The following is a 13,318-nucleotide window of genomic DNA, read 5'->3' as shown; positions in this document are numbered from 1 at the left end:
GGATGTGACACTTACGAAAGCTTGTTTCCTCTTGTGCTGGTTTTCCTGCTCAATAAATATTTATGGAACAGAGGTCACTTTCTCAAAAGTCACTTAAACACTGGGGACTCTGCTCTGTCATCTGGAAAGTGGTGATGAGAATGTCTGGATGCCAGGGTTGCTGGGGGTTTGAAATGAGACAGCCAAAGTAGGTTCTTATTAAAGGTCTACAGGCCCCCTTCTCCAACCTGGGGAGGATCCAGGATGTTTTCTGAAGCTCTAGGTACTAAGCTGGAGCTGAACATCTCCAGCCACTCTTTTCTGCTTCCAAATATCACTTGACTCAGTGTATCAGCCAAAGTCTGACTCTAGCTGGGTGCTGGAAACACGGGGATGGGCAGGATGACTTCTTTCAAGGCTTTATGTTTCAAGACATGGAAACATAAAATGTGGGGAGTGAATAGAATTACAACCATGCTGCTACAGGCTGAGGGGTGACACGGAAGAGGTCATGCCCTCTCCTCTCTGTCTCTCATCTGCCTTGACCTTCCTGATTGACTAATCTTCCACCCACCTATAGACTCCATCTATGCCAGCAGCTGGTCAGCAACTTGACTTTGTGGGCCATACAGGGTCTCTGGGAACTACTCCACTGTCTCTGTGGTCACAGATCTCTAAACCAAGGGGTACAGTTATGTTTCAGTCAAACCTGATCTGCCGTAAGAGACAGCATGTGTGGTTTGACCACGGGCAGTGGTTTCCTGACCCCTGATCTAGGCAAGCAGGCACATGCCTCCTGGGCCCCTGCGCAGGGCTTGTCCCTGTGTGTAGACTGCACACCAAGGACTTGCCTTCTCTTCTTTTCCTGCCAGGAACAGCAACCTCCCCAGGGTCCCCAGAACCTGCGGGGTCCAACCTCTTCCCTCCCACCCCTCACCACTCTCCAGCCATGATGACTTTCTCTGAACTCCTCGAAAGCTCTTTCCTGCCTCGAGGATTTAGCAGTCTGAGCTTCTTGCAAGCCTCGCTCCATCACCCTGCTCCCCATCTCCCTACTTTGCCCACTTTCTCTTCAACCTTCACATTTCAGCTTGAAGGTCCTGTCTCCAAGGGGGCCTCTCCAGGCCCATCACTTACGCACCCCTATACATTTCCACTCAGCGGCATTTCCAACAATTCCATTTCAATAATTGCCAGGCCTATTTCCTTCGCCTCCCTGGCCTTTCTTGTTCACGGACATCTCCCTTGCCACCAGCACGGTGTTCGGCGCCCAGCAGACATCAATAACTGTGTGACTGAGCGCATGATGTGACCCAGCAGCTGATCTGCACCATCCTTGGCCGGGCTTATGTTAGCGCCCACAGCCGCTCCATTCTGCAGACTATAGCAGTGGGGTTTCACACAGTCCTGACTGCCCATCCATCATTTTATTTTAAGCACATTACTTCTCTACCCGAAAAGAAGAGGAGGATACAATTAGGCCTATATCCCCCACTTGCTTAATATTTCAATCTCCCCCAGGGCACACTCCCTTCAAGTGGAGATCACAGCTCATGAATATTAAATGTCTCTTCCGACCCACCATGATCCTCAAGAAAGAGGAGAGAAAGCCAGGGACTAGGAAAGACTCCCGCCCCCAGGCCTCTCCCCTCTGCGGGCTCTCTCGGACCTGACGTCCTGACCACACAGATGCACAGCAAGGCACCTCGGGGGCAGTCCGCTTTCTGGTCCCTTTAAATGCCACAGAGAAGCCCTTGTTCTTGGCTACCCAGATCCACCTGTCTTGGATGTGGACTGTGTTTCAAACACGCACATCAAAGTGTGCTCTTAATTCCTCGATTTCAGGAAAGCTCTGAGTCCTTTTGGAGCCTGACCCGTCCCTGGGAGTCACGAGGACAACCTGGACGGAGGGCGAGAATTCCTCCCTTCTGGCATCTGAGGCCATCCTGTTTCTTTTCATTCCTGACTGGCCTCTCTGTGGGGTTGGCCTCCCGGGCTTCTAAAGGAGGTGGTAAGCCTCGGTCTGAGGCTGGATGGCAGGCTTGATCCTAACCGGTGCTGACTCGAGGGTGTGTGAATGCATCCATCAGACCTCCCGGTTGAGGACTTCAGATCTTTAGACCGCCCTGCACGGCGGCCTTCCGCCCCAGCGCCTCCCTCCCCCTGTCTTTGTCCCCTCAGTGACCCCCTCTGACCCTCTGGGTTAAAGGAATTCCTTTCTCCTCCCCAAGCCCTCATTTCTTTTAAAATGCACAGTTTAAAAACAATAACGATCTGGGATTTAAATTCTGGAAGTCAGGGTTGGAAGAGTCCTGGAGCTCATCTAGATCACTCCCATCACGTGACAGCTGGGGAGACGGAGATCAAGGGGCCTCTGTCACATCTCCTGATGAGAGGATGCAGCTAAGGACCATTTGTCCCAGAGATGGGCCTGTGGTCTTTGCATCCCTCACAACTGAGATGGCAAATGGGGGTGGGGGGTGGGGGGGAGACAGTAGACATGTCTACTGATTGCCATGCACGGTGCTAGAGACTCTACAGACTCTCTTCCATCTTTCTCTCAACATGACTGTGTTATGATTGTGTCCATTTTCCAGAACAGAAGACTGGGACTCAGAGAGAGGATGGGAGATGCTCAAGATGACCCCCAGAGTGAGACCTTTGAGCTCAGGCTCCTTGGCCTGACATTGCCATGACAACGGACTGAAGTGTCCAACTCTTCCTAGGCTAAAACACAATGAGGCTATATTCAATGGAGGATGAGCTGTTATAAACAAAAATGCAGCCCCAAACACAGGATGGCCTAAGTCAAGGGCCTGGGGTTTGTGCAGTGTAATGTTTATAGGGTGATGATAACCGAAAATTGTCATTTTCATGACTCATGAAAAAGGCACAGGAAGGATCTATGCATTCACTTCTGTTTCCTGCTGTGTCAGTGGCAACACAGCAAAAATAGTGGAAAAGAGAGGCTCTCGACAGCTTTTGGTGGGACTCATCTGGATGCTGGACGCAGTCTTTAAAAACAAGTGGACTGGAGTTAAAATCTCCTACTCTGACCCAGTTGGCTGTATGACTTCAAACAATTCACCTACACGCTCAGTGTTACAGTCTCCTCATCAGAAAAATGGGTGTCTCATTCTGAGGAAGCAGAGTTGCAGGAAGGGTAAGTGAAACCATTTGACAGAAGGGCTCCTGGCACAGAGGTTGGTCCAGTGGGGTGCCTGATAAATGAAGTAATTTCACGGTCAAGTGTGCAGACTTTGCTTAGATACTGTGAATCCCATCTCTGCTTTTCCTAGCTATGTGACCTTGGACAAGTTATTTAACCTCTCCGAACCTCTACACAACTGGGATCAACATGATTTATGTCATTGGGTTCCTGGGAAGATGGATATAAGTTTCAAATTAATGATATCCATGACAACAATAGCAGCATTAGCAAGCACATACATATCACCTGCTAGGTATCACTTATAAAATGTTTTACATACTTAACCTCATTTCATCTTAACAACTGTGAGAGGCAGGGACTATTACTAACCCATTTCACTGATGAGCAAACTGAGGCACAGAGAAAATTTGTGTTTGGATCTTGCTTCTCACCCAAAATCCATGCCCATAATCATGATACCCATTCTAGCTGACAGATCACCACCATTATCACCACCTCCATGACTACCACTAACACTTCTCTTTCCCTCTTTTAAAGACAGGTCTCCAAGTTAAAAGAAGTTTTATTTCAAGAAGGTATTTTGGCGACAGTCACTGTGTTTTCCATGGAGGGAGGTCTGAAAAACTACATATGACCAGGAGACGTTTTATTTTTTTCTTATTTCAATTTTTTTTTTGTAAGGTGAGAGGTGGGTCATGTATTATGATTTCATGTTGTTAGAAAGAAAAATAATAATAAACACAACTCCCAGCAGAGCCCATGCTTCCGCTTCTTCCCCTCTCCCTACCAGATGCTATTTTCCTTTTTAGTCAGTGTTGTCCTAAACTCTCATCAGAATATCCACCAAGAAGACATAGCGATTCATCTTCTTGTTTTCCTTTCTCACCTTGGCTGGGAGCAGGCCAGGGCAGCCTGACAGAGGGGCCACAAGGTGTGGTGACCCCTGCCCCTCCCAGGGACTGGTGGGGAAATGGATTGATCCCTCCCCGCCGCCTCCCCCCTTATCTGCTCACAGATAATTTAGTTATTGGCCCTGGCTCTAGGACAGGGCTGGGGATGCAGTGTCCTGAGCAGAGACAAAGCTATGCTAATGGCAGGGGGTGGGGGAGAGGAGGGGAGAGGGGAGGCAGTGAGAAAGAGAGCCAGGCTGGGAATACGTGTGTGTTTGTGTCTGCAAAAGGCAACGTGCAGGTCTTTGGCTTTGTTTGCTTAGCTATATATCAGCATCAAGCAGGATTTGAAACCCCAAAACCCTTAAATGGATGTTTGACAAATTGAGGATTCCTCACTGTCAGACAGGGGAAAGGAGCCTTTTGACCCTCAGCAGGCTCACTCTCATTTCACAAAGGGAGAAACTGACGCCCCCTGAGGGGAGATCCCAAGCTGCAGCCCAGGCTCTCAAGTCTGAGCTGAGACCCCAGCTCTCCTGAAGAACTCGGGGCGGTAAATCAATGTGGCATAAAGAGCCTTCTACAATCGCAACCCCTATAATGGCTTAAATGTCATCTCCGAAGGCAGCACGTTTCCAGCACCCGCTGGAGATATATGACTGAGCACAAGCCCTGTTGAGGATGCTTCCCACTTTGTCTGACAAATTTGACCATTACCTCCCCTCCTTCAGCTTTTATCAGCAGCCTGTCTGTAGTTTATGACTCAGTGCTTTAGACACAGAATTCCCAACTCTGCGAACAATGCCTCCAGCCAGAGTCGCTCAGGGTGGGGTGTGGAGAGTTATCAGTTTACTGATGATACCACATTTTTTTAACCAAAAACCTCAGGCCTGGGGTATGTTATATGTGAAAAGGGGGAGAAAGGACAAGATAATTTCTACATTGCCGGGTTGCAGCCTCATTGCCTAAGAGGTCTTGTGGGTGGTGTTCCTATTAACAAGCAACTTATTATGTGTTGGGGATGAGGGCTCTGGGGGAGGGACAGTGGGAAAGGGAAGTCCCGGGCTGTTGCATAATAACACATTGGCACCTTGGGAATACTTCCGGATGTGTGGGCTTCTGCAGCGTAAATGAGAATGCCACCATAAATCTGCCACCCACCCTCACACTGCTGGTACCAGAGCCAGGGAAAACATCAGCCCGGCTTGATGGTCGGCGACAAGAAAACAAATAAGGAGGAAAGGAAGGGAGAAAGAAAGCAGGGAAAGAAGGAAGGAAGGGAGGGAGTGAAGGGGTCATTCAGCTAGGGAGGCAGAGCTGCCACAGAGAGAAGGCAGAGAGGCTCTGTACTTAGTCTGGAGATAGAATCACAGTTCTTTGAGATGAGTGACCTTGGACAAGTAAAGGCATCCTGTGTGTATGCTCTGGGCTCAGTCTTGTCAGAACTCTTCATAAAACCCCAAGGCCTATAGTCCACCAGGCTCCTCTGTCCATGGGATTTTCCAGGCAAAAACACTGGAGCAGGTAGCCGTTTCCCGCCCCAGGAGATCTTCCCGGCCCAGGGATCGAACCCACGTCTCCTGTATGGGCAGGCTGATTCTTTACCACTACGCCACCTGGGAAGCCCCTTCAGGCATCCTAGGAGGTCTTAGATCCCTCATCTGGATGTAACAGACCTCCACAGGCTCATCTTAAACAAAGGTGCCTGACACAGGGCAGGGTACCTGGTGAGTATCCACACGTGGTGGGTGGTGCTCATATCCACCCCCATCTCAGCGCCCACTGAGGGAAGTACTGGGTGATGTGCATCAAACACATTCCACTTGCTAGGAACGGGGCTGAACCTCACCGCACCTGATGACAACAACATTCAGTAGGGCTTCTAAGCGACAATCAGCAGAAACCAACTTCGGCTAAGTCAGGCAAAACAAGCAAACAAGCAAAATCTATTCAAATATTGGATACTTATGGAAGACTCCCTGGGAGGGCTGGAGAAGTGTTTTGAAGATGGATTTTGAGCTCACGATGAAGCCCCAGGACTGTTCTTGTGAAGACATCTCAGAGCTGTGGCCACACAACTGCTGGGTACTTGGGAAACACACGAGTTGTGGCCACTCCCACCATCTTCATCAAATTGGTTTGATTTGATGAATCAGAGTCCCTGTCTTCTGATTCATTCTCAGATTGATGTGTCTGACGGGTGGTCAGGGGACAGGGTAGGTCACATGCCCCCATTCAATTACAAGGAGGACTGGGAGGCAGAAGGCTGCTATTACTAACTTCTTTTCTTTTTTTAACGTTTTTATTGAATGTGTTACTATATTGCTTCGTTTCATGTTTTGGTTTTCCTGCCACTAGGCATATGGATCTTAGCTTCTCCACCAGGGACTGACCCCACACCCTCTGCACGAAAGGCACAGTCTTAGCCACTGGATCGCCAGGGAAGTCTCTGCATTACCAACTTCTGCAGTGGGGCTCTGCCTCACTGTTATTACAACAAGGAGAGTTCTTTCCTAAATCTAGGAAAAGGATTCAAATAATGTGCCCACAAACATTGGTAAATATCTCCCGCAATGAAGTCCCAGGCCTGCTCCCATTTTCTGGATGAGAACACTGAAGCTCAGCCAAGGTCACATATCTAAGTCATGGTGTCAACCCAAGCCAAGTCTCATTCAAGCCTGTTCTCCTGGCTACCACCTTGACCACCGTCTTGACATGTGTCATGATGAGAACAACCTCCGCCCCAGCAATGCCTCCCACATTTCAGTCCCATTTCTCTGACTCATCTAAGCTGGATCTTTTGGGAGCCACAGATTCACTGTCTGTTTTTCCATTATTCTTAGAGGAAGATGTTTTTCTTCCTCTAAAGCCATGGAGTCTGTTCTTGGAATGTAGTTCCTAGGCGCTGGGATCTCTGGATAGACTCCTTTCTTCCTGGAATGTCCTGTCCCTCAGAGTCCCTAGGATGGACTCCTACCTGATGAGGTGGGGGTGCCTAACTGAGGTGCCTCCTCTAACACAACCAGTCAACAGGCAGAGGGAACACAGAGCCTTCCCTGGACAGCGTCCACACCACTGACAGTTCTGTATTCCATTCCATTAATTCATTAAGTGAACTGTTCCGTAGCAGTATGTTCCTTGCTCACACTCCCAAAGCCCTACCAGACCAAGAGCTGTCTGGTAAAAAAAATATTTTGCAGGAAGCTCACCACTGTGAGCCCGGGAGTCAGACTCTCTGGGTGAAAGTCCCAGCTCTACCACTTGACTGCGTATCCTTAGCTCACCTCCTCATGCCTCAGCTTCCTGGTTTGTAAATGCAGGGTACTGAAAGAGTTGTTAAGAGAATGGCACTTTAGAAATGTGTCCAGCATATGATAGGTGCTCAGTACATATCATCAGCAACAGCAGAACATTTAGGATCTACTGGGGAATAATAGTGTGTGAAGTAGATCTAGGGCCTTCCCTGGGAGTACAGTGGCTAAGAATCCATCTGCCAATGCAGGGGACACGGTTTCCCTCCGTCCAGGAAGATTCCACATGCCGGGCAGGAACTAAGCCCGTGAGCCACAACTCCTGAGTCCACGTGCTGCAGCCACTGAAGCCTGCGTGCCTAGAGCCTGTGCTCTGCACCAAGAGAAGCCACTGCCATGAGCAGCCTGTGCGCTCCAACTGGAGAGCAGCCCCCACTAGGTACAGACAGAAAAAGCCTGCACCCGGCAGCAAAGACTTAGTGCAACCATAAAAAGATAATAAACAAATTCTTAAAAAACAACAATATAAAGTAGATCTGGAGGTTCCAATTCTCATCCTCTTGGTAACTTCCTTATCTTTACTCTTCCCCCTCTTAAGCATTTCAGTGAACACAGCTTGAAAATCAGGATCTATTCCAGTTACTCAGGCCAAAGTGTAGGTGGGGAAGCAATGCCTCTAGAGGTAAAGCATGAGAGGATGAGACTCAGAGTCTCCCAGGCCCCACTACTGTAGGCATAAAATGCAGTTATTTTTTCTAAGAAATGGTGAACCGTGTCATAATGTTCATCTCCTCTTTGCACTAATCTCTAGCAACCAATAATATCAAAGACCCCAAATCTGTGGACCAACAAATGTCATCTGTAATGAGCCAGATAATAAATATTTTAGGCTCTTCGGCCCCTGGGGTCTCCATTGCAACTACTCAGTTCTATGGTTGCAGCAAAGAAGCAGCCACAGATAATAAAAGACGGGTGTACTGTGTTCTAGGACTTCCCAGATGGTGCAGTGGTAAAGAATCCATCTACCGATGCAGGAGATGCAAGAGACATGGGTTCCATCCCTGGGTCTGGAAGATCCCCTGGAGGAGGGTATGGCAACCCACCCCGGTGTTCTTGTCTGGAGAATTCCATGGACAGAGGAGCCTGGCGGGCTACAGTCTATGGCGTCACAAAGAGTCGGACATGACTGAGCATCCGTGAATAGTGCTGCATTCTGTGTTAGTGGCTCAGTCGTGTCTGACTCTTTGTGACGCCATGGACTGTAGGTTGCCATGCTCCTCTGTCCATGGAATTCTCCACGTCAGAATACTGGAATGGGTTGCTATTTCCTTCTCCAGGGGATCTACCCAACCTAGGGATCAAACTCAGGTATCCCACATTGCAGGCATACTCTTTATGGTCTGAGCTACCAGGGAGGCCCCTGGTACATTCTAGAAAACTTTATTTACAAATATAGGCAGTAGACCAGTTCCAGCTCATGGACTGTAACTTGCAGACCTATTCCACAGACCATACCATCCTAACTTCACCACATTCTAACTCTGCCCAGAAGCCCTTGAGCCACATGCCGTCTTAATGCTGGTAAAATGGGTGGACGTCATCCAGCAAGATATGAGTGCACTGTTGGGTGTGATGAGGGTCACATCCACGGTGAGAGATGGTTCAAGCAGAGCTCACGATTATGAGAAATAGTCACGCACTTTGGAAAGCACACAGCAGAAGTGCAGGTGAGGCTTTTAGAGATCACCTAATACAATCCTTTCAATTTATGGGAGGTCAATCAGAAGTCCAGACTAGGGAGGTGACTTGGCCAGTTTCAACTAACATGTTCTCAGCATAGCTGGGACCAGAGTGCCCGGTTTTCTGACATTTAATCCAAGGCTCTTTCTACTATACCACTAGGTTCATATCAAGATTTTATTATGAATTACACTCAAATCACGAGTGGGGGTGGGGTGGGGAATCTGCACTTCCCTGCCTGGAAACTCTGCTGTCCTTCCTCCCTCCGTATCTTCCTTTTCTTCCATCCACAAACAGGTGTGGGGCACCTCTATTGTGTTGCTCAGCCCTCACTTGGTGCCAAGGAGAAAGTAAGTGGTCAATAAACGTGTTTGAGAATGGAACACACCATAAATGATATGTGGTAAAGAGCTCACAGCATGCCAGGAGAAGGGAGGTCTAAAAGCTGCTCTGTGATGTGCTTCAAACAGTAGAACCAATGACATTTCCTCCCCTTCTGTCCTCCAAGAAAATTGCCTTTCAGAGAGAAATCTTCCCACCAAGGGTTTCCTCCTTTCCTTAGACGGAGCACCTCTGTCTTTTGTACTTGCAAATGAATTGTGATTAGTTTTCACCTCCAGCCCGGGGGATTAGCCAGGGGACCTTTGATCTTCAGGTATCGATTTGCATCTTAAAGGAAGCATGATCTCATCTGGGCCAGCTCAAAATTCCATCCCTGCCCCCCAACCCCTGTCTGTTTACCAACCCCCCAGGCTGACCAGGGGCCTCCCAAGTGGGGCTAAAACAACAAGACCAGCCAGACTCCAAAAACAAATTTCCCATCTGACTCGGTGAAGGTGGGAAAAGGACATTTGCTTTCTAAACATGGGCTGGTCTGCAATTCCTCTTCCTCAAGTCAGAGAGCCTGGATCCTGGCTGGAGGCTGTGGAGTAAAATGAACTGAGCTTGTGTGCAAGAATCAGACAAGATCAGGTTCAAGTCCTGGTTCTGTCTTCAAACCTAACCTGTGTGACTCTGGACACGTTTCACAAGCTCTCTGGCTTCTACATTTTTCTCATCTCTAAAGAAAGAATAAAAGCCTTAAACGTCTATACAAATATCCCAGACAGTTGGCATGAAGAAGAGCAATAAATGTAAGATGAAGCTAGATCACAAGGGATATCCATTACCACCGTCATCCATGAGAACATAAGCTCCAGGAGAGCAGAATACCTGCCCTCTGTCTGTCTGCTTCCATGGCTGTATTCACTAGTGCCTAAAACAGAGTCTGGCTCCCAGGAGGCACTCAATACATATGCGTGATAGAAAGGAGTGAATCATCATTTAGTTATAACCATTGCTATTCTTGTAACTGACTAGCCATGCGGCACCGTCCTCTTCTCCAGTGAGGCCCAGAGACAGGGCAGACTTACCGATACAATTGAAGGAGACTTCCTGCCGACAGAAGAGCGAGCAGCCATCCCCATTGATCTTATTCATGTCATCACACTCTTCTCCTTGGCTTCTGCAGAACGGATATGGAAGGAAAATTTGTCACATCAGCTTCAGAAGCCCAACTGGGACTTGGAAAAGCCCTCTGGGGGCTATGAACTTTTTGGTTAGGTCTCAGACAAGTCCCTTCCCCTGGCTGAGTTTCTGTTTCTTCCAAACAATGTAAATTTGTGAGGTCCTTATGTTAGTCCTACTGAGTCTTTCTCATGACAAAGTAGAATTCCTGCTTCAGACTCATTCGCTGAGATCTTCTCTGTTAAGTTAGTAAGTCAGAGGGGAGGAAGAAGAGGACGCGTCAGTGAACCAGACTTTGCTACTATGTCTAGGAAATCACACTTCCACTCTAAAATGGTGGATTGAAGGGAATTGGGGAGTTTCTAAGGTCTAAATGCTGTTCTTCCGTGTGCCTTGCTCTGGCCCTTCTGTTTTTTCTCCTCCACACATTCAGATCTGATCTTCCTTAGATCAGAGAACACCGCCTTCTCCGTTGGGTGTGTCATTTCATGGTGTCGAGAACTCTAAGGCCTGGGACCTATGCTGCTAGGAAATAAAAATGCCTCCTACTTTAAGGAATTATTTCCATCACCGAAGGATGATTTTGCAGTGGTTAGGATGGGCAGAAAATGAGCCACGCTCTCTAAATTAGATCTAGAAGGGAAGGAGGATTAACAACAGAAAGACTGGATGTGTTACCACTTTCTGGAAAATTCCCATCCCTTTAGTCACAGAAACTTGGGTTTAGAGCCCCATGATCCCAATTAATTGTGTGATCTTGGACAAGTCCCTTAGTAGGGCTCTCCAACCTCTGGCACCTAATGCCTGATGATCTGAGGTGGAGCTGATGCAATAATAATAAAGTGCAATAAGCGTAATGAGCTTGAGTCATCCCTAAACCACCTCCCATCGTCCCATTCCATGGAAAAAGCGTCTTCCACGAAACCTGTCCCTAGTGTCAAAAAGGTGGGGGACCGCTGGTTAATCTCTCTCTGATCTTTCTATCTTTGACAGTTTACATCAACAAAAATTGAAAACAAACTTTCCATTGTTTGGCCACACTAAGCACATTTCAAGTCCTCAATAGCTGGATGGAGTGAGTGGCAACTGGATCAGACAGCACAGAATCTATTCCCACTATTATAGAAAAATCCCCTGAATGGTGCTATTCTGGATGTTGAATCTTAGTTTTCTCATGGGATCAGTCCTGGGTGTTCATTGGAAGGACTGATGCTGAAGCTGAAACTCCAATACTTTGGCCACCTCATGCGAGGAGTTGACTCACTGGAAAAGACCCTGATGTTGGGAGGGATTGAGGGCAGGAGGAGAAGGGGACGACGGAGGATGAGATGGCTGGATGGCATCACTGACTCAATGGACATGAGTTTGAGTGAACTCCGGGAGATGGTGATGGACAGGGAGGCCTGGCGTGCTGTGATTCATGGGGTGGCAAAAAGTCGGACAAGACTGAGCGACTGAACTGAACTGAACTGAAAATGGAGATAATTACACCTACTCCTTCGCATCAGTACAAACATGGAAGGTACCTTAAGGGGGCGGGCCAGGTTTGCCACACACAGTGGATGACCAGAGAGTCACAGTCCCCATGCCCACCCAAGTGTCCTGGGATGTCTCTGTAGAGCGTGCAGCAGTTGTCCCTCCTTCCCCAGAGACTGGCTGGGAGTCCCGGCCTGGAAAAGGCCTCAGACTTTGCCTTTCACCCAGGCAATTAACACGGGAAAAGTTTGTTGCTTTAGGAAGTGTCAGAGTACCAGTATGGGGCCTTGTAATCAGTGCTTACGATGACTAGGACATTGCATTGATCTTTGAAGAGCACCCGCCCCCCCCAACTTCTCTCCTGCTTGCAAAGCCATTGGCAAAGAATTCTATATTCCAAGCTGGACCCATATTCAAGCAAATCTTGCACACTGGAAATCAGTGATGGCCTTGTGATTCTTAACTATTTCATAGGTTATCTGGGGAGAGATTTTTTTTTTTTTTAACTTGGGCTGGTTTCCCTAAGCCACAAAGAACACTTCTAACCCTCCTTCTCTCACCACCCAAACAGTATGTTCTATTGGTTTAAGCAAAACATTAGGGTCACCACAAATATCTTCTAGGCATGCCAGATCTATCATTAGATAGACAAGTTCTGAGAAACCTTCTTTGACCTCCTGGGCTAGAGTGGGTGGCCATCTTCTTTGAGTCCAAAGACATGGGGCTCCATCTATCACCGTGCTTGTCAAGCCAACTACCTCTGAAGCCAACTACCTCTGCCTGTGACTTGAGAGCACCCCACCCTAGGCTTTAGGAAGGCAAAGGAGGTGACACAGTCTTTGTCATCCTAGCACTCTGACGCCTGGCACAATATCTGGGAAAGAGGAAACAGCACGGAGCTATCCCTTCGCTCGTTAGTTTTGCAGCACCATCGGTCACGGCAAGGCAATGGTAAATCCAGATGAGAACGTGGGTCCTAGGCCTGCCTTACTGGGTATGTAAGCTTCAGAAAACCATTGTAATCTTTGGGGGCCAGGTGTCTCTTTCGTGAAGTAAGGTAATCAGGCTTGTCTCACACAGTTGTTGGAAGGACCCAAGGAGATGATTGTGTGACACAGTGCCTCCTGCCTAGTAGAGGCTCAATCTGTTCAGTCAGTCAGTTCAGGCGCTCAGTCGTATCAGACTCTTTGTGACCCCATGAGTCGCAGCACACCAGGCCTCCCTGTCCATCACCATCTCCCGGAGTTCACTTAAACTCATGTCCATTGAGTCGGTGATACCATCCAGCCATCTCATCCTCTGTC

The 13,318-nt window shown here is 48.2% G+C and overlaps 1 protein-coding gene across 1 annotated transcript in view; it reads right to left on the bottom strand.

Annotated features, from left to right (window-relative positions):
- The window catches only part of PAPPA (pappalysin 1), a 268,043-nt gene that overhangs the window by 132,072 nt on the left and 122,653 nt on the right, over positions 1-13,318 (bottom strand). Inside the window, exon 9 of the mRNA XM_061426652.1 lies at positions 10,445-10,536. Coding sequence (XP_061282636.1) covers positions 10,445-10,536 — 92 coding nt within the window. The remainder of the gene's footprint in view (positions 1-10,444; positions 10,537-13,318) is intronic.

This window comes from Bos javanicus, chromosome 8 (assembly GCF_032452875.1).
Source record: "Bos javanicus breed banteng chromosome 8, ARS-OSU_banteng_1.0, whole genome shotgun sequence".
NCBI classification, from domain to species: Eukaryota; Metazoa; Chordata; class Mammalia; order Artiodactyla; family Bovidae; genus Bos; species Bos javanicus.
The sequence above is the reverse complement of the archived record's forward strand: the minus strand, read 5'-3'. Positions and strand labels throughout refer to the sequence as shown.